This window comes from Canis lupus, chromosome 5, assembly GCF_003254725.2.
Source record: "Canis lupus dingo isolate Sandy chromosome 5, ASM325472v2, whole genome shotgun sequence".
Taxonomy (NCBI): domain Eukaryota; kingdom Metazoa; phylum Chordata; class Mammalia; order Carnivora; family Canidae; genus Canis; species Canis lupus.
Genome location: NC_064247.1, coordinates 66,412,481 through 66,432,953, shown reverse-complemented (window position 1 = coordinate 66,432,953; position 20,473 = coordinate 66,412,481). Strand labels below are relative to the sequence as shown.

The following is a 20,473-nucleotide window of genomic DNA, read 5'->3' as shown; positions in this document are numbered from 1 at the left end:
GGGGGAGGGGGTGCCTTGAATTTCTCCTGCCTCCAGCGTCGCTCGGGATTGTAGCAGCGCACAGGACCCTCTGGGGCCCGATTCCTCTCGGCTCCGTGACCGCAGGATCAGTGGGGGAAGAAATCATCAATGAATTAAAAGCCCCCCAATCCCAAATGCCCTGGCAGGTTAAAAAAAAAAGATCGGAAATACGGTTTTCTGCAAAGTCCAGGTGCGTGGAAGATGTTGTTATAATAACCTGTGCAAACAACTCTCCCGGAGTCCCACTGAACAGAGAAGAAACCCAATTCCAGGGGCAAAGGAAAATATCCCTCTCACCTTTTCTACCTAGATTATAAAAATTTCTTTCCTCCCAAATCCGCTTTTTTGGGGGAGGGGGCGTTAATAATTTTGACCCCTCCACCGAGTGCTTTTCAAAAGACAGTAATTTTAAACCTGGACACCCCTGTAAATACGAACTCAGACACTGCCATTTTGGAATTTATTTTCCATGGTCCTCATTTTTTTTTTTTTTTTTTGGTTTTTGTCCTATGCTGTGATAAAGCTTTTTTTTTTTTTTTTAAGCACCTCATAAAAGCAGAGTGAATAATATTTCACCGGGAAACACAAGACCGAGGAGTGTTTCTTGATCAATAGTTTGCATTTCCAGTAAAACCATAAGAACTTGAGGTGCCTGTCACGCAGTCAAGGAGGAAGGCAATTTTTTTAAATTTGAAAGATGGATCTGAACATATTTTTTAAAAATAATAAAGTCGTGGTGGGGTGGAGGAACGTTCAAACACTCACCTGCGAGCTGAGGCTTGGGAAGCTTTATTTCGTTGCAAAAAAAAAAAAAATCATCTTAGAGAAAGACTCAGCACCCATAAAAAAAATACAGCGTTTCAGAAGTAGATTATTCAGGGTCCTAGGGACCTGGTTTGTATTTGCCCTCTGATTTTGAATTTATCAGCAGATAATACCATTCATAGATAATGTACATGCAGATTTTTTTCTTTTGTTCCTTTATTGGAAATGAATGAGATGTGTCCAACGCCTTCCCTTCACCTCCCAAAACTGGGTGAGGGTGGATTGTCTCACATCCTTTTTCTGGGGATCAAGTGATGGAAGAGGGGCAGAAGCGGGGGCGGGGGGGGGGATGGGGGTGGTGGTGGATAAATACAGAAGTTTTATCTTTGGTCTCCCCCAGCCCCACCGAGGGACAACTTCCCGAAGAATTCTGATCCGTCTTCAGCCCTTCGGACGAGTGTCCTTCCCCCTTCAAGGGGAAGCGGGGAAGGGTGAGCCGGTCGTTCGAGGGGTGGGAGGAATAAATACTCCGTCCGCAAAAAACAAAAACAAAAACAAAAACGGACTTTCCGGGGGTACTCGGAGGAGAGAGGGCAGCTTAAAGGGTAAGACCTCGAGTCGCCCCAGGTCAGGATCCCCACTCTATAACGTCTGGAGGTGTCTTAACCGTTTGCGATCGTTTACGCGGTCCTCCCACGGAGCCCAGTGCCCAAATCACCTTATCAAACTTCAACCAACAAAAAGGACCGCGTACAGAAAGTCAGCTTGGAGAGTCCCCAAGGGGCTTCGCCGGAGCGGGAGGCGGGCCCTGCGCCCCGGGACTGGCGACCCAGCGGACGGGGCTTGGGGGCAGCTTCCCCGCGGGGAGCCCGCCGCGTGCGGCGCTGCGGGCGCGCGTCCTGGAGCGCAGCCCCCGCGCAAAGCGGGCTTGGGTTTCCCCTCTCCCGCAGAGGAACCCCGGCTCTCCTTGGGCCGGGTGGCTGGCCGCATTGTTCCCGTCTTTGGCGAGCGCGGGAGTCAGCTTGTCAAAGGGAATTTATCTCTGGGAAAAGGGAGAGGCTCTGAAAATCTGGAGAAGGTGAGCTGCAAGCATCTGCGCGGGAGGGGAATGAGGCGGGGGGAGAAATTAGTGGAGCCACTCCACTCTCTCCAAACCCTGCAGGACTGCTCACCGTGGCGCGTACGGTTTGCCGAATCCACGGCGCACTTGAGGATTAAATTCTCAAGATACTGCTCCTTCTCCCACTCTGCCTTTCCCCTCTAGAAGCCGTGGCCTGGCTCCCCCCGTGGAGGTGAGGAATATTCATTCAGGTTCTGCAATTTGCCTCTGAAAGCTTTTAGGCTATTCCTGACCTCCCTGAACCTGGAAACTCTCTGTTGAAAATTAATAATTTTTTTTTTTTTTTTTTTTTTTACTTAAATGATGACAACATCCAGGGGAGGCCCCTTCCATTCCAATCCAGCACGCTTGCTTTGAATCCATTACACCTGGGCCGCGATAATTAGGAAATCGAATTATTCGCCTCATCACTCATTAATAAGAAAAACAGTCCCAGGGTCTTTGCTACTTACAGGGTCTTTGGGGAGATATTTGACTACATTAATCAAATCGATTTTATATTTCGAACTAACTTTATCGGCCAAGGAGCATGGGTTTTGTTTGTGGTTGTTTCTTTTTTCTTTTTCTTTCTTTTTTTTTTTTTTTTTTTTTTGCTCTGGGCATGTGGGCCCATAAACCAAAATGTGATAATAGAATAAATTTTCATAAGATATCACTCTTTTTTTTTTTTTTATAAAAATCTTTTCAAGTGAAGGCTGGCTTGCAGAAAAGCCTGGTTCTGAGCAGCTGGGTCTTAGAGCCGACGGGTTCCGGCGCTCCTGGCCCTGATTGGCGACAGCTCCGCGCAGCCGCCGGGTTATTGGTCCGAAGTTCCCGGAGGGGGCGTGGCTGGAGGAAAGTAAAAACTTGCTTTCAGCAAGAAGACTTTTGAAACTTTTCCCAATCCCTAAAAGGGACTTTGCCTCTTTTTCCGGGCTCGGCAGGGCAGCCACTCTGGACCCCGGTTCGCCGACCCTCGGGGCTGCCGCTCTGCTGGGGCGCCGGGAAAGCCGCCTTCCCCGTCCCGCCGCGGCCGGAGCGGCCGGCCTCCTCCGTGCCCCGCGCGCGCGGCGTCTCGGCCGCGTCCCCGGCCGCCGGCTCCGGCTGCCACCCGCCGGTCCCGAGGGCGAGCGAGCGAGCGAGCGGGGGCCGGCGCTGCGCTCGCCGGGGCGCGCCCTCCAGGATGCCGATCCGCCCGGTCCGCTGACCGCGAGCGTGCCTTCCGCGCGCTCCGGCCGCTCCCCCGCCGCGCCCCCGAGCGCCCCCGAGGCGTGCCGGCGCCCGGGGCTCCCCCCGCCGGCTCCCTTCCTCTCGCTCCCTCGCCCTCCCGCGCTCTCTCGCTCTCGCAGGGCCTGCTTCGCGGTGCGTGCGCGCGGGCGGCGGCGAGCCGTCTCGGACGCAGCATGCAGGCACGCTACTCGGTGTCCGACCCCAATGCCCTGGGAGTGGTGCCCTACCTGAGCGAGCAGAACTACTACCGGGCGGCCGGCAGCTACGGCGGCATGGCCAGCCCCATGGGCGTCTACTCCGGCCACCCGGAGCAGTACGGCGCGGGCATGGGCCGCTCCTACGCGCCCTACCACCACCACCAGCCCGCGGCGCCCAAGGACCTCGTAAAGCCGCCCTACAGCTACATCGCGCTCATAACCATGGCGATCCAGAACGCGCCCGAGAAGAAGATCACCCTGAACGGCATCTACCAGTTCATCATGGACCGCTTCCCCTTCTACCGGGAGAACAAGCAAGGCTGGCAGAACAGCATCCGCCACAACCTCTCGCTCAACGAGTGCTTCGTCAAGGTGCCCCGCGACGACAAGAAACCTGGCAAGGGCAGCTACTGGACGCTGGACCCGGACTCCTACAACATGTTCGAGAACGGCAGCTTCCTGCGGCGCCGCCGGCGCTTCAAGAAAAAGGACGTGCCCAAGGAGAAGGAGGAGCGGGCCCACCTCAAGGAGCCGCCCCCGGCCGCGGCCAAGGGCGCCCCGGCCGGGCCCCCTCTAGCGGACGCCCCCAAGGAGGTCGAGAAGAAGGTGGTGATCAAGAGCGAGGCGGCGTCGCCCGCGCTGCCGGTCATCACCAAGGTGGAGACGCTGAGCCCCGAGAGCGCGCTGCAGGGCAGCCCGCGCAGCAGCGCCTCCACGCCCGCCGGCTCCCCCGACGGCTCGCTGCCCGAGCACCACGCCGGCGCGCCCAACGGGCTGCCCGGCTTCAGCGTGGAGAACATCATGACGCTGCGAACCTCGCCGCCGGGCGGCGAGCTGAGCCCCGCGGCCGGGCGCGCGGGCCTGGTGGTGCCGCCGCTCGCGCTGTCCTACGCCGCCGCGCCGCCCGCCGCCTACGGCCAGCCGTGCGCGCAGGGCCTGGAGGCCGGGGCCGCGGGGGGCTACCAGTGCAGCATGCGCGCCATGAGCCTGTACACCGGCGCCGAGCGGCCCGCGCACATGTGCGTCCCGCCCGCGCTGGACGAGGCCCTCTCGGACCACCCGAGCGGCCCCGCGTCGCCCCTGAGCGCCCTCAACCTCGCCGCCGGCCAGGAGGGCGCGCTCGCTGCCGCGGGCCACCACCACCAGCACCACGGCCACCACCACCCGCAGGCGCCGCCGCCCCCGCCCCCGCCCCCGCCGGCGCCCCAGCCCCAGCCGGCGCCCCAGCCCGGGGCCGCCGCCGCCCAGGCCGCCTCCTGGTATCTCAACCACAGCGGGGACCTGAACCACCTCCCGGGCCACACGTTCGCGGCCCAGCAGCAGACTTTCCCCAACGTCCGGGAGATGTTCAACTCTCACCGGCTGGGGATGGAGAACTCGACCCTCGGGGAACCGCAGGTGAGCACCAACGCGAGCTGTCAGCTGCCCTACAGATCCACGCCATCTCTCTACCGCCACGCCGCCCCCTATTCCTATGACTGCACGAAATACTGACCTGCCCGGCCCGCTCCGGCTTCGCCTCCCGCACCCGGACCCGGACCTCTCAGACCGTTCGGGCTGCAGAGACGCAAAAAGAACCAAAACATTGCCCACCAGCTTTTTCTCAGACCCAGGAGCAGAGAGCGCGCTCGCCAGCCTCAGCCCTTCTCTGTGAAGCTGCAGGTAACTTTAATTCGATGCCCCCCCCACCCGCCCCCGTTTCCGAGATCCTAAGAAGCCCCGGTAAAGGGACGCAGCCCAGCGAAATGAATATTGATTCTAAACCCACCCACCCCCCTCCCCTCTCCCTTCCCAGGATGGTTGTGCTCACTGCTCCAGCTGGGGTTTCCAAAATTAAGTTACGGACCAAATCCCATAGCGACCCAGTAAATGACTCTCTGTAGAGACCCCCATAGGTCTATGGGGGCCTCTATAGATTACCTTTGTGCTGTGTGTAATTTTAAATTTCTCTAACCGTGCTGTACAAATGTGTGGATTTGTAATCAGGCTATTTTGTTGTTGTTGTTCAGAGCCATTAATATAATATTTAAAGTTGAGTTCACTGGATAATTTTTTTCATCTTGCCCAACCATTTCGAACTGCCAAAATGAAAATTTAAGAAACCCATGTGGGGTGTTTCCTTTTTTTTTTTTTAAACCCCTGTACACTTATGAGATATGATTCTTTTCCCCGGTGGTAGGTCTTTTACAAACAAGGAAATAATTTATTTTTTGTTGTTGGCGGATAAAGAAGTCAAGTATCTGATACTTTTTATTTACAAAGTGTGATGGTTTTGTATAGTAGGTTCCTCCCTGAGCATTCCTAAAAGAAAAAAAATCTTTAAAAATTTAACTTCACCTGTGTTTGTCTTATGTGGTCTTAATTGTTGTACTTACCTTAAAATAAACCCATGTTGTTTTTCTGCCCAAAGTCCGGACAGTGTGTTTGTGTTCTCGCATTTTTTTTTTTAAAAAAAAACAAGGTGTGTTTGCAAATCCACCTGTTTTGATTATTTTTGTTACACAGGTGGGTAAACTCCTAGACATATACAGATGATCACGGAGAGATGGGGGCACTCCCCTATTGTCTTCTTAGTGATGGAAAAGACTTTCCGACTAATTTAGATCTCACCCTGGCCTAGGCAGTGGAGAAACAGCCCTGGTTGGATGCGGCTGCCCGAAGGAGTGGGAGCAGTTGTGTCATTTGCTGTAAATGCTTTTTGCTAAATGCGACAAAACATGCCGATTGTCAAAACAAACAGTACCATTACATCTCAACGTCCAGCCGTCCCCAATTGAGGAGGCAAAGGAGGGGAGAGATAAGCGTTTTCCATTAGCTAACTACTACAAACCGGGGGAGTCCTGCTTTCCCTCCATTTCCTAAAATGCGGACTTCCTTCCCCCACTGTAATGGTTTTCCAGAAAAGAATTTGAAGTGGGCAGGAGAAGGTCCAAAGGGGATTGATTCTGGAGCATTTTACGGCCATTCTCGGTGGTGGTTAGATCAGAGGTGGATTCCAGACCTCTTTCCTTCTTGATTTGATTTCTTAATCCTTACCCTATTGCAGTGAAAAATTGTAAAGGCTCATTGGCCATCAAAAATAATTTCCAATGCTTTTAGAGTCCTGAATTTATCAACTCTCAGGACTTTAAGTAACAGGAAGATTACCTGCCTTTTCGAGTTTGATGTCTTTTAAAAATTTTTCATAGCAGTGAAACCATTGTGAGGTATGGCTGGGGCAGGGGAATGGTTTTATTATCTGTTTCCCTGGACCAAAAGCACAACTCCCCCGCTAGACTCTGTGCGTGAGTTTTGAGGCCAGAGCTCCAAACTGGGAAGGAGTTTCCCACCCAAATAGGTGAGCTGTACTTTGCTAAGAGCGAAGCTCCTTGTGAATTTAACATTTCACGTGATGATGAGTTTTCCAAAAAGTGATTTTCCTTGATGCAGTGGCGCTGAACATAACCTGGGTTTGTGTTGTTGTTTTAGCCGTGGCAGTTTGTCTCTAAGTCACGCTGAAATAGAACTGGGGGACGTGTGAGCATAATAAATCTCCCCATATGTGCAACACAGATTCTTTCGAACCATAGCCGCAGAGGTGGCTGGCGGGTAAGACTTAAATGCTGCATTTTATTCCTTTCCACAGAGCTCAGAATCTGGCAGCCTCAGTGCTTGCTGCTTGACCTCGAGCATCCCCCAGGCCCCCGTGCTTTGGTTGAGTGAGCTGGACCGGCCAGCTAGGGAAGAGAGGGAGACTGAGTCCCCTCTCACGGCCACAGAAGAGACCAACCCTCCTTGCCCAGCTCTGGTACTCTAATTCCATTTCGTTCCTGTTCTTAAGATGATGTTTGCCGCTGGTTTAGAGGAGAGTGGTCTAGCTGGCTTTCTCCTTCTCCAGATTTTTCTTAAGAGTCCACCCTGAAAGCTTGCCTTCATCTCAAGATTTGGAATTCAGGCAAGGTCTGAGAGACACACGGGAAGTAAAGGAGAGAGAAACGGGGAAGAATTGGGTGAGACCTGGGCTGCTGCTGAAGCCACGCTGGGATCTACTATCTCTGGGGAGGCTTCTGAAAGAAGTCACTGTGCGTCGGCCGCTCACCCAAGTGAGTAGCTCAAGAAAGGTCCCCACACCCCATAGAGGCCACAGCGGGGCCAGGGGTCCTTCCATTTCCTTAGGAACCTGGGCAGCTGGAAGGTTGGTGTTTGGGGCTTTATCCAGGCCTCTGAAGGCGGCAGAGGGGAGAGGTGTGGAAGGCTGGGGTGCGCTGGAACGCCTTCGGTCCCCGGAAAGCTTCCGAGTCTGAGGCCCCGGGACCAGGGTAGGTGTGGGTAAGCGCCCCAGAAGGCCAGCCCTGTGTGCTGGGCGCTGAGCTCCTAGCTCGCTCAGCTCAGCCGCAGCCGCCCTGCTTCAGCAGCCCTATGCAGACTTCGGGCCTAGGGACTGAGCGGCCTGGGGGCGTCTGTTGGTCCCCCCTGCGGGATGCGGAGATCCAGCAGCGAGGAGCTGAGCCCCGTGGGGTGGAGGCCATCCGGGGGCCGACTCGCACCTCGCGGCGACCCCTGCGGGTCCGCTGCCTGGCGCGCAAAGACAGCGCGCGTGCGGGTGACACAGGCTGTCCCTGCTCCACGTATCTGCTGGCCTCCCCTTGCTTCGGCCACTGGATCCTCAGTCCTTGGGAGGCCCAGGGCCTATCAGAGAAAGGGGAAAGGAGGTCGTGGATGGAAGGGCCGGAATGTTGGTCGCTGGCTGCCAGGACTCCTGGCCAAGCAGCTCTGTGGTCCTCCGGGCCCAATTTGCACGAAGGCGCGTCCCGATAACCACGTTCCTTCCTGATCCAGTAACCGTGGAGCTAGGCAGGTCTCAAGGAACTGCAAATAAAATACAAGCAACCCCAACACCGCGGCAGAGACCATTTCCCATAGAGTTAACTCCGGATGTCCTACTGGCCTTGGCTGCGCGGACTGTTTCTAACCAGGGCCCCGTTTTGACAGACATGGACTGCTTGGAAGGACTCCGTGGCCTCTAGAATCCCGCACATTCCCCGCTCCACAGAGGCTGCAGCTTGAGTAGCCTCTGCTTCTTCCAAGACTCGGAGACATGCAAGCTCACTACTTTCTGGGAGAGGGACTGTCCTGTGTGGCCCAGCCCAGGCTTCTCTCCCCAGGCCAGACTTGGGTCTCCAGCCAGGTAGTCTTCATCTTCTGGTTTAAGTAGCCAATCCTCACCCACACCAAAATCAGTGGTGACATGTGCCTTCTAAATGCTGGAGCACTGGGCTAGGAATTCGAAGACCAGGTGATGCTGTGTGAACAAACTATTTCCCTTCCTGGTTTCAGTCTTTTCATCTGTAAAATGACTGGTTGCTTGTAAGGGCATTTGGGGTGGTCTAGCACTTTCCTTTCTGGCATGGCCATGCTCCCATGATGGGCCCTCATTTATCCCCACTCCCTTGCCCTGCTGAAAGAAATGGAGATCAGAAGCGGGAGGGAGGAGCAAACGTGGGGTCCTGGGAAGTTAGGTGCTTGGCTCATAAATCTTTCGGGGATCCATCTCCTCTCCTTTACCCCAAGACTGCCTGGGGTGGCCTTTGGGCCTGGGAGAGGCTTATGACCTGCATTCAGAGCAGAGAGAGCAGAGTTCCCAAATCTCCCATGAAAACTAGCCCTGGTGCCTGAGCACTTGCCTTGTCACTCCTTGCCCCCACCCCAAATCAAATCTCCGCACAGGGTGTTGGCCAAGGTCAGTGTGATGGGAATTCATTAATAACCATTAATCTGAAATGGGCGGAAACAGCAAACTGAAAAGAGACATTAATTAACAGGCAGAACCAAGTCTCTCAAGAACGTGCTGGGGTCTGGGTCTCAGAACCTGTACCTGGTGCCTCAGGGAACGGGTACCTGCATTGTCCTGGACGGGACACTCATGCCCCTCCGGCTGTGGGGAACATGGATAGAGGCCTGAGGGGCAGCCAGCCCAGGGCGGCCAGGGGCTAGACTCTGGGTGAGCGGTGAGCGGACACACAAGGCCAGTGCCACCAGAGAGGGCCTTTTGGCACCACATACTCGAAATGCTTTCCCAAACTCTGAGAAGCATTCCCTGCCTCCTCCTTTTTGCATGGCCTCAGCTAGCCAAAGCAAGGCATTTGAAATGTTTGCTTTTGGACATAGGCATGTAAAGAAGGGGGTGGGATGTTTCAGGGAGTCTGCAGTCTGCCACTGGGCCTGAGTGGACATCCCTGCCTTGATTTGTGCCAGCCTGTTCCCGGCTTTTGCAACCTTCCTGCCTCACAGAAAACACAGAAGGACACAGCCTGTGTAGAGTGTAGTTCTTGAATGTGGATCTTTGGTGCTTAGGTGAAGCTGATGGGGGCTTTATCTTGGGGCTGTGTGTGTGTGTGTGTGTGTGTGTTTGTGTGTGAAAAACTGGCATAGAGGGAGGGGGGTGGGCTGGCAGATGGACTGGCTCCCTGGCCGCATAGGTCCCTTTAAGGAAATGGAGTTGGGGAGCATGGGGAGTGCTGCCCCAGCCTGGGGTACAGCTTTGTGCTCAGTCTGTATGCCCACCCAGGGTGGAGGTCACAGAGGCCAGAGAGGCCTCTCTGACCCCTGACTTAGTGGCCATTGGCCCTGGTCTTACCTTTCCCAACAGCCCCGTGGGGGCTCTCTCTCTCTGCCTGTGTGTTGTTTTTACAGGCAGCCTCTTCAACAGAGCTTTCTAAGCTGACTCCTGGCCACATGCACCGACTCAGGACCTCCACACAGGCCAATGGAGGGTTTGCATGACCTCAGCTGTGCTCCCTACAGCTCTCTGGGCCCATTTCTCAACTGAGAATTGATAGGATCATCAAATATGGTTGTCATTGAGGATTGTGGGAACCCAATACGCGTCAGGAGGGTCCTTTGGTAATGGCCAGGCCCAAGAAGGACTCACTGTTAGCCGTTGGGATTTACCCCAACCCAAGAAGAACCATGGTTCTTTGGTCTCGGCCAGCTGTGCATGTCAGGCTACATACTGGTATGCTCTGACCACCTCTGATTTAGACCCTTTAAATTATGAGCTCCAAAGAAATCAGTAATTTGGAAGTTCCTGCCCTGCTCCTGGGCTTTAGCAGACTGGCCGAATATTGCATTTGTGGCTCACTTCCCCACAAGGGAAGCAGCAGAAGACCCTGCCCGAGACACACCTCTCTGAACCTCTGCAGACACCTGAGGATGTCAGACCTCAGAGAATCCACCTTTGCAGAAAAATGTGTGCATTCCAACACTCTGTTCTGCTACTTATGGCCTCCACTGTCTGGAGGTGTTCACTGCCCATTCCAAATCTTATCTGTAAAATGGGCAAATCCATTACTTCTGTGTTTTGTAGATGCTGTGAGGGTTCTCAAGAGAGTTTCCATGGGGCTCTTGGCATCCACACACAGTAGCCCTGTTACGGTGGGATTATTCTCCTGTCTTAGCAACACTTCCTCGTGTTAACCTCCTGGCGTTAGTGTCCTGGTCTGCAGAATGGAAATGGCCAAGACTCCTGGGAGGAGGAGTGACTTAATCCAAGGGAGACCTTAGGAGGATGCCAGCCCAGAGTAGCATTCAAGACATTTGAGCTATTACTGTCGTCCTTGTCATCACCATCTCCGTGTTTAGGATGTCAGTAAGGTGACCTGGCTGAATAAGTCCTGTATCTTCCCACCTTCTCCTCACACCTATTACAAGCGTAGTAGATTGTGCATTCGTTTGTGTATATATACTTTGTCAACTGTCTTTGCTTGGAGAAAAGTGATGCCAATATTTGGGAGGTGTCGCAGACCATCCTTAATTTGAGCATCTGCTTTTCAGTTGACTCCAGGAGCAGAGGAAGGGTAGATGCCCCCAGGAGGGAAGACTTCCTGCTTCTGCCCTCCCCTCAGCCTTTTCCCCTGAGGCCTCTTTGGTCCTGCCTGGTGCCTGGCCTCTGCGCAGACTGCCCAAGGAGCAGGCTTTCTCCCTGGAGGGGGGAGGAGGGGGGCTGGAAACAATACTCTTTGCCCTCATCCCATGCTGACCCCAGATAGGAACCCCCACTGTCCTTCTGGGAGCTTCCAGGCAGGCTGAAAATCTCAAGGCTTTGCTGCAGGCTGGGAGATGCCCTGGCACTGACTTCAGAGATGAATGCATGTTTGGGGCGATCTGAAGACTATGAGCCTAGGGAGAACTTTTAGTGTCCCTGTTGGCTCTCTGGGATAGCCAGTCAGCCTGGCTGTCTCCCAGGCTCTTCTGCACGCCCCCCCCCCCCCCCCCCCCAGCCTCGGATCCGGCCTCAACGCACCGAGCTTCCGCACGAGGGCGCATCCGCACTCGGACGCCAGGGGCTTGTGCCACGGACTCCCCGGAAATATGCCCCAGAGCGGGCTCCTTCCTACGGCGGGCCCCTCCTAGGCTCAAGTTACAAACTCCTTGCCCTGGAGCCGGAGCCCAGGATTCGACCCCGCGCGGGAGCCGGGTTTTGGGGCGCCACGCAGTTCCGACGGAACCTCCCGGAGATGCTGCAAATCTGCAAACGCGCGGGACTGGACGCGCCTCTCCAGACCGCGGCTAGAACTTGGGTGTTTTTTCTTTTTTTTTTTTTCCTTTCTTTCTTTACTATCAGCGCCCCGCCCACCAGCCGCGCGGTCTCCGCCTGCGTCCCGCCCTTGCCCAAGTTGGGCGGTGTTTATTATTGTACGAATTCAAGCTCGGATTTGCCTGGGAGTTTAGAAGTAGCGCTGCGGAGGCGCGCCTTTCGGGAGAGGCAGGGATGTGCTGCTGGACTCCGGGTGCCGGGCAAGCTCCAGGCAGGGCTCGGGGTGCGGAGGGGGCGGTGCGCAAGGGTACCGGTGTCTCTTCCTCTGGGTCTGTTGGAGCGGGAGCCGAGGCCGGACATCTGGCCAGATCCAAGCTTGAATTTGCCGGCGGCCGCGCGGGTCTGGGGAGGTTGGGTGACCACGGGAACTATGGAACCGCGGCTTGCATATGCTGGGGCGCTCAGGTGTTTCCTTCACCCCAGGGTTGAAAGGGGTGCTCTGGGGCGAGCCAGGGATCCAGAGAGAGGGCAGCCCCCAGCTCTCTCCTGGCTAGAGGGCCATCCTGACCACCTAGGCTGGAGTCAGGCTGGGCTGGACGGTTGGCCTAAGTTAGAAATGCAGCGCCCCGGAGGGAGGCCCGGGGCTGTCCCAGCGCCCGGCCTGGCGCTCCCTCAAGCCGCCCTGCACCCAAACCGGTTTTTCCGACCCTGATTTTGCCTTCCTTTTGCGTGTGCCAAACTTACCCACTGCCCTACTGTCTATCCAGACCACCCCCCAAAAGATAGTTACTTTATGGGTTCCCCATTTTGGGGTGGGATTCTCCTGTCTTTCCCTTGTTCAGGGGTGACCTGGCCTTTCCTAAGCAGATGTGGCCTCTTTGTGACCCCAGCAGCAGACCTGCGCCTCCCCAGGGCACTACGGTGACTCTCACCCCCTTCCCAGCAGAGCAAGGTGGTGGGCCACCCCTATACCCACCTGCCGCCCTCACCCCTCACTCTTTTCTGGGGGCATCCCCACAGGGTTTATTCAATGAAACGCTAATTCAATTATCCCAAGTGTTTTTTTTTCTTTTAAAAATATTCAGCAGAGATCATAAACAGGAACTAGTCCCGCTGATGCCCCCACCCCCACCCCACAGCAGCAGTGGAGCAGGAGAGGGCTCCTGAACCCGAATCATTCAGGGTTTTTGATTCAAAGCATGACGTGGCTGAATGTAAAATGAGACAGGGTGGGGGTGCTTACACCCCAGGGTGAGTGGGGGGGAGTAGGTGGAGAGCAAGCAGGCTTCCCAAATGCTTAATGTAATCACGGGCCAGCTGCGTGCACTTGTAAAGTTGTTATAACCCCCCTCCTTGTTATAAACAGGAAAGCGCAGAATATAAAGCAAGAGACCCGCATTCACAAATACCAGCTCTCCTGCGACAGCTGCCAAATTCCCCTTTTATGGTGTTCCTCAGTCCCATCAGAAGGACCTTAGCTTCTCCCCACTGACCTCTCCAAACAGGGTTTGTTTTGATACTACCCTCAACTAAGCTGTGGACCACGTACCCATGCCCTCTCTAGCTCCCCAACACCCTGTGCCTTGGCTTCGGGGGAAGCTGGGCTCCTGGAGGGCCTCTTCTGGGTCGCCCAGGGAGCCCTGGAGATAGAGGCTTACCCCCTCCTGGATACCAACCCCCTCCACCACCACCCCGCCCCCCAGTGCCTCCATCTCCTGCAGGGCATCTCAATGGTTTCTCCAAGGAGCAATGCGCCCTCTGCTCCGGAGACTCCCAGACCTCTTAGATAGACACGCCACTCCCTCCACCCAAATATCTAAAAGCTTTCAAAGACCTCAGGAGGCATTTATGAGTCGTGCCATCTCCACATCTATGAGTGCAGAGAGAAGAAAAGATCTTTTGTGGAAGGCTCTGGATAACTGAGCTCCCCCAAGCCAGCCGTAAAACTCACCCCTGTGCCCCCCGCCCATCCCCACCTCTCCTTCCTGGCCGGGCAGACCCCGCTTGGAGCCAGAGCCACCGCGGTCCACATCCTGCCTCACTGACTGTGTGTGCTTACAGCGTCAAGGGGTGGACGTGATATTTCAAACATCAGATCAGTGCGTTTATATATTGGGTGCCCGGAAATTTTTCCAAATAAACACAGCTTGATTCAACTTGGGTGGGCGGACTTATCAACAGACTAATTCTATAAACAAATGAAGGAATAGCCCCGAAACCGATTGGCTGGTATCAAAAAGACACGTGGAGGGAAAAGCTTGGAGTTTTTCAGCAATGAAATTTTAATTAATGTGGGTGGGCTGAGCACACAACGACTGTTTATCATAGACAATTTATTTTCCAGCGCTAAGTCAACATATAATAGCAAACTTACAACAATTATTTAACATTTTTAAAGCCATGAAGGGACAGAGCACGGAGCGGCCAGGGAGAGCGGCAGAGCGGGAGGCAGAAGCACGGCGGGCTCCCCGGGAGGGCCCTCGCCGAGCGGGGCGCAGTCCCTAAGCCGCTGGGTCGCCTGCGTCGTCGCGGGGAGCGCGGGGCCGGCTGCCTCGCCATGAGCCACCTCTTCGGGCCCCGGCTGCCTGCACTGGCGGCCTCACCCATGCTCTATCTGTACGGCCCCGAGAGGCCCGGGCTGCCTCTGGCCTTCGCCCCCGCGGCCGCTCTGACCGCCTCGGGCCGGGCGGAGCCCCCCCAGAAGCCGCCCTACAGCTACATCGCGCTCATAGCCATGGCGATCCAGGACGCGCCCGAGCAGAGGGTCACCCTGAACGGCATCTACCAGTTCATCATGGACCGCTTCCCCTTCTACCACGACAACCGGCAAGGCTGGCAGAACAGCATCCGCCACAACCTCTCGCTCAACGAGTGCTTCGTCAAGGTGCCCCGCGAGAAGGGGCGGCCCGGCAAGGGCAGCTACTGGACGCTGGACCCCCGCTGCCTGGATATGTTTGAGAACGGCAACTACCGGCGGCGGAAGAGGAAGCCCAAGCCCGGCGCGGGGCCCCCGGAGGCCAAGCGGGCCCGCGGCGAGACGCAGCAGCGCGGCTCAGAGGCGCAGCCCCGGGCCGGGAGCGGGGCGGGGAGCGGGGCGGGGAGCCGGGCAGGGCGGCGCGGGCCCGAGACCCCCGGCCAGGAGGGAGCGCCTGCGCGCCCCTCGCCGCTCCGGGACGGCTCCTCTCCGCCCGCGCCCCTCCGCTGGTCTGGGCCCGCGTCGCCGGAGGAGGACGCCGGCGATGCTGTCCAGGGCGCAGCGGCCTTGGCCATAGGCCAGCCAGCGTGCACGGTGGATGGCGCGGATGGCCCGGGGTCCCCCCCACGCCCCGCTTCCCACAGCTCTCCCAAGAGCTCCGACAAGTCCAAGAGCTTCAGCATAGACAGCATCCTGGCCGGCCGGCAGGGTCAGAAGCCTGCTGGAGGGGGCGAGTTCCTGGGGGGCGCCAAGCCGGGCCCCGGCAGCTGTCTGGGTGCCTCGCTGCTGGCCACCTCCTCAAGCCTCCGGCCGCCTTTCAATGCTTCCCTGATGCTCGACCCGCACGTCCAGGGCGGCTTTTACCAGCTCGGGATCCCTTTCCTGTCCTATTTCCCCTTGCAGCTTCCAGACACGGTGTTGCACTTCCAGTAAAGCAAACTGTGGCTGGCACAGGTCCTTCCTCTACCCTGGGCTGTGCTTGTGAGCGACCAGGGGTCCCATTGCTGGGGGAAGGAGCCACGTTTTTTGAAAACAAGTATCTTTTCTTCTGCAACGTGTGGATCCTGGGAAGTGTTACCAACTTTTGTGCACGCAGGTGGGCACAGTCGCCTGCCTTCTCCCGAGGTGAGGCGGATTTTTCCTGAACCTGGAGCAACTTCAGAGATTTAAAAGACCCTGCCTGGCTAGGACTTGGGCATCGCGGACCTCCTACTGCGAGAGCAGGAGAACTCCTTGGCCTTAGGTCAGTCTAAGGTTGTGATCTTCCGCTACCCACTGCAGGTCGTACACGTCCAGAGCAGCAAGGGCCCAGACAGCTGGAGAGCAGGACCAAATGAAGCGGCAGGGTGGTTTCAAAAAGAGCCACGGTGGGACTGTGGTCAGCTCCGTTGTCGCTGTGGCTCAGGCCCTGGCTTTGAGTCCATGGAGTGATGATGGGTGTCCACAGCTGGATTTATCCGTGAACTCTAGCTGTGGAAAAACCGGGAGCAACCTCTGTTTTTCATATTCTTTGGGAGACCTAGGGCCTGGTGAGGATTTACAACCCATGTCCAGGTGGAAGCTAAGAAACCACACTTTTATTTTAAATAGAGAATCTCTCTCTCTCTCTCTTTTTTCTTCCTAGACAGTAAAAGGAATATGCTATATTCTTTGGCTAGATGCTCGACTCTTTTCCTACAACAATTGCCCTGTGAAAATGTCTATATTAACAACCTTTATTAAGAAAGTGCACTCTATATAATAGCATTTTGTTGCATTATGATAGCTCGCTAGTCAGTACCCATGATCTCCAAGACATGTTGCCAGCATTAGCAGGCGTCCTGTCTTGTTGCTTTTGTTTTTAAGGGATCAAAAGATAGCAGAGGAGAACGGAAATGTGTGAGGGGGATGGAAGGTGTCTTAGACACATAAGATTTTCCATTTGCATGCTTTTTCAAGATCTAGGTTTGATTTTTTACTACATTTTCCAGACCTGTGTACTAAAGGACCGCCTTTATTCAAAAAACTTGGGTGAAACAAACATAAAAAGCAGATACTGGGAGAGAGGGGTCATATGGGGCAGAGGAAGGGAATCTCCTGGTATCTACTAGAGGGTGCCTCTCTGGACCCCAAAGAACAGGAGGCTCAAGAGGAGGAGAGGAGGATTCTTTCAGACATTCCCAGCTGATGGCATCTCAGCCTGCCACCCAGCTCCTCCCTCCAAGCCCCCACCCATCAAGCCTAGAGCCAAAAGCTAAATAAACACCTTGTGGAGGTGACTAGAAATCTGAAGGGTGGGGAACAGGAAGTTGGGGGGGGGCGGGGAGGTTTCTGCAACAAAGATCTGGTTAAGAAAATGGAGATTTTAACAGCCCAATTCAGCTTGGAACTTTTGGGAAGTGCATCTAACCTCTTATAGTATCTCTCTTTGGGTTCCCTTAGGTGGGAAACTGAATTTCCTGAACCTCTGGGTTACTTTAATTTTATCTGATGTGGGAAAGGTACAATAAGTAAGTCATGAGTTCTGGAGGTAGGCTGAAATGGATCTTCAAAATAACTTTAAAAATAATTTCCAGGACTTATATAAAAATGAACACAAACTTTATGGCAAGAGACAGCCTATTGGTTAGTATACTCAAAAGGATGTTTCGGATAAGCATAATAATTTAATAGTTAGTAGGCACAGAGTTGCCTTTCTGAGGATTTATTCTTAGAGCCATGTGCTACTGACTCATAAGTTTCCCATCCTACCCAGGTTGGTGGGAACATTTTGGTGAGCTGCACAGTGTCCTTGATTTTAAGAACTTTGATGAGATTCCCATTGTTGAGATCCAGGCTCACTGCGATTAACCTACACCGTGGTGGAAGGGCTGTCATGGGTATTTTGTTATCCCAAAGTCTCAGCCTCTGCAAATAAAGTTGTTTTTTCATTAACCTCTCAGTGACTGGTTCAGTGGATTACTGGGGGGAATAAGCAAACAGTGTAATAGGAGAGAGGAGTCGGGGATTATATTTGGGAGCCCTGTCAGCATCTCAGGGGCTCTGCCTTCTGAGGGTGAGTTCACACACAGACTGTTGAGTAGGAGCAGAGAAGCCTGGGGCCAGCGGGTGCTTTTGGAACATCATGGAAACTCCACTGTGTAGGTTATGGTTTTAGTTTTTCTTTTTTGTGTTTGATTTGCTATCTCACGCATTTTGTTAATTTATGATGGCTGCTTTCTGGAGAAGCCAATAATCTAATCCTGCCATTTTATTTTATTTTCATTTATTTATTTTTTTAAAAAAGATTTTATTTATTTATTCACAAGAGACACAGGGAGAGAGATGGAGGCAGAGACACAGGTAGAGGGAGAAGCAGTCTCCATGCAGGGAGCCCGACGCGGGACTCGATCCCAGGTCTCCGGGATCACACCCCTTGGGCCAAAGGCGGCGCTAAATCGCTGAGCCAGATTTCGGGGCTGCCCAAATCCTGCCATTTTAAAAAAGATGGCATTTTAGAGTTACGATTCCAAGAAGTATAATATAAACATTATTTTTATGGCTCGGAAAAAAAAAGGCAGGAGTATGTATCTGCTTTGTAAGAGTGTTTATACATACATTAAGAGGAATTCTGTTACCTAATCCCCCGCATCCATCTGGTTTGGAAAGGCTGTGGGGGATTGAACAGTAGGATGATGGAATCTATGGAATCTATATAATCCCATGAATATTCCTTCCCACTGAAGAAAAAGAGGACCAGTTGCCTTTCACAATTCACACAGCTGTTTCAGTGCTCCAGATTTATTCGTGGGCTCCAAATTGTAGATCAATGAGTGTTTTTTGTAGATCAATAAAAAATGGTTTCTACTCTTATTTAAGGCAAACTCTCCTTTATATTCAGGGTAAACCAGAAGCAACCTTGTCATTCTGCTCTTCAGCAATCTGAAGGTACACCTCTGTGCTCTCTTCTAAACAAAGGGAATGGGTTCTGTTTCTCTGAAAAAGGTCTTTGGTTCAAGCTCAGTGTATACACACACACACACATGCGTGTACACACACGGGTGGATACACGATCATAATGGGGATATAGGAGGTGTACAGTGTACAATGATAAATACATAAGTGTGGATACACATGCATGGGTGAATATATGCACACGTGTATTTGTACATGTGTATGTGTGTATATATGTGTATGCTCTGTACACATGAATGCTCAGAGTTCATCCTTTTTTGCACATAAGTGGAACAGATGGGATCATATCAAATACTGAATCCTTTCAAATTAATCCAAGTATTGATACTCTCAAAGATTTTCTTTTTTCTTTTTCTATATAGTTCAAGCCAGGGAAAATTTGGGTTTTGCACTAGTCTGATGAAACTAATAAAGATTTCATTAAAGGATCCTGGAAGACACACCAACATCGAGACCTTTATTTCTACGACTAGTGAAAGGATAAGAGAACTTTGCAAAGGAAAGGCCTTTTGGATGTTCACTGGCTGTTGTAGCAGCTAATGGCCTTCCTGGCACTCAAATGCCTCCTAAGGTTTTCCAGGACCTGAACAGGATGTGATTTGCCATTTTGGACCTAATTGCATCTCTCTGTGAAGGAGGTCACATGTGGCCTCTACCATTTTGCGAAGAGTGGTCAGTGTGTATCCATGTGTGGGTTAAAGAATTGGCCACATGTAATGTTACTGTTGCAGCTGGAGGCCAGAGCCCACTGCCCACACACTGGTAGACTAATGTTAACATCATAAACGTGGGGGACATTTCCAGTAGCTGGCTGCACTCAAGTGAGAGCCACAGCTTTGTATACTTCCCATCTTCACGGGAGCTGGAAACATCTCCTTGCTTCCATGAAGCAAAGGTTGTTCCACAGAGTAAAAAAAAAAAAAAAAAAAAAAAGCACAAAGTAACAAGTTCATTAATTAAAAATAAAGAGAATGAGTTTGTTGGAAAGGTAAAATTCTTTGGCTCCACATTTCAAACAGTTTTTTAAAAAATGTCTGAACTGCTAAATGGCAAGTTCTCTATCACTTTTGTCCTTTTCCAGGGGTTCCTTACTCAGGAACCCCATACTTGGGGTTCTCCAGGACCAGGTACACACCATACATGTGTGCAGCAGCAGCCTAGTGGCGAGCTATAAGGGGTGCTGGAGCCTGGGCAGAGCTGAGGGTCTGTCTCTTCCAATGGCATCCAAATGCCAATTTCACTGGACAGACCATGTGAGGGGCACCCAGTCCTGATGTTTTCAAGCCCAGGGGTCTACACCATTGTGGGTTGATGGGAGTGGGTACAAGATTCAGTTCTGCCCCTGGAAGGTGGCTACAAGGAAAGAGGGTAACCAGAGCACATGTCCTAGGTCCTGGGGGTGGGGATACAGTCAACACTGTCATCTTTATTTCCCCTGGCAGGGAGGAGGGAGGCGAAGGGGAGGTGGTGGCCGAAGATTTGGTCCTAATCTTTTTCCATGAGGCATGAGAATCAGGGCTCCAGCAGGAAACAGAAAGCCCCTGCCCAATGGAAGAGACAAAGTTGGAAGGACTGCTTATGGGGGAGTGGCCCAGGGGAAGGGCACATCCATGGGGAGTGAGGGCGCATGTGGTCGGAGCCACGGTGTTGCATAGGTAGAAGCCGAGGAGAAATACCCCAACCTGTCTCCTCTCCTGCCTTCCAGCCTCATGTGGATACCCCTGATGGCTGACCCTGCTACAAGTCCAGCCTACAAGGGAACCCAGGTAATGCAGTACATAGGGGTCAAACCTGCAAGGGCAAGAGGGGCTGAGAATGCATGGGTGTGGGGGCGGGGCAGACAGAGTATACCCAGCACCATGGTGGAGGCGAAGGTCCTTCCTTCAGGGCCTGTTGGTGGCAGCTGCCCTGACCACACTGTTGGTCCAAGAGCCAAGCCTAGGATGCCTTGGACAATACTGGCAGCTACAGCTGGCCTGCCGGGAGATCGGATTGTCCTATCTCCCAAGCTCCCAAGA

The 20,473-nt window shown here is 53.6% G+C and overlaps 2 protein-coding genes and 1 long non-coding RNA gene across 9 annotated transcripts in view; all 3 read left to right on the top strand.

Annotated features, from left to right (window-relative positions):
* LOC112646783 (uncharacterized) overlaps positions 1-20,473 on the top strand; it is a 63,519-nt gene that overhangs the window by 22,046 nt on the left and 21,000 nt on the right. For 4 of the 7 annotated variants that reach the window (XR_007410923.1, XR_003127880.3, XR_007410925.1 and 1 more), the window contains 2 exons: positions 18,382-18,428; positions 20,161-20,221. This is a non-coding gene — a long non-coding RNA (uncharacterized LOC112646783). The remainder of the gene's footprint in view (positions 1-18,381; positions 18,429-20,160; positions 20,222-20,473) is intronic. The other 3 variants (XR_007410924.1, XR_003127881.3, XR_007410926.1) reach the window with 1 other exon arrangement.
* FOXC2 (forkhead box C2) lies at positions 3,201-4,830 on the top strand. Its single transcript, XM_049110617.1, has one exon. The coding sequence runs from the start codon at positions 3,289-3,291 to the stop codon at positions 4,804-4,806; it is 1,518 nt and encodes a 505-aa protein (XP_048966574.1). The 5' UTR covers positions 3,201-3,288; the 3' UTR covers positions 4,807-4,830.
* Positions 11,623-17,435, top strand: FOXL1 (forkhead box L1). Its single transcript, XM_049110618.1, has one exon. The coding sequence runs from the start codon at positions 14,385-14,387 to the stop codon at positions 15,453-15,455; it is 1,071 nt and encodes a 356-aa protein (XP_048966575.1). The 5' UTR covers positions 11,623-14,384; the 3' UTR covers positions 15,456-17,435.

What these genes read in the sequence shown, in the direction of transcription:
- FOXL1 (XM_049110618.1), top strand. Translation starts at nt 14,385, where the DNA reads ATGAGCCACCTCTTCGGGCCCCGGCTGCCTGCACTGGCGGCCTCACCC.
- FOXC2 (XM_049110617.1), top strand. Translation starts at nt 3,289, where the DNA reads ATGCAGGCACGCTACTCGGTGTCCGACCCCAATGCCCTGGGAGTGGTG.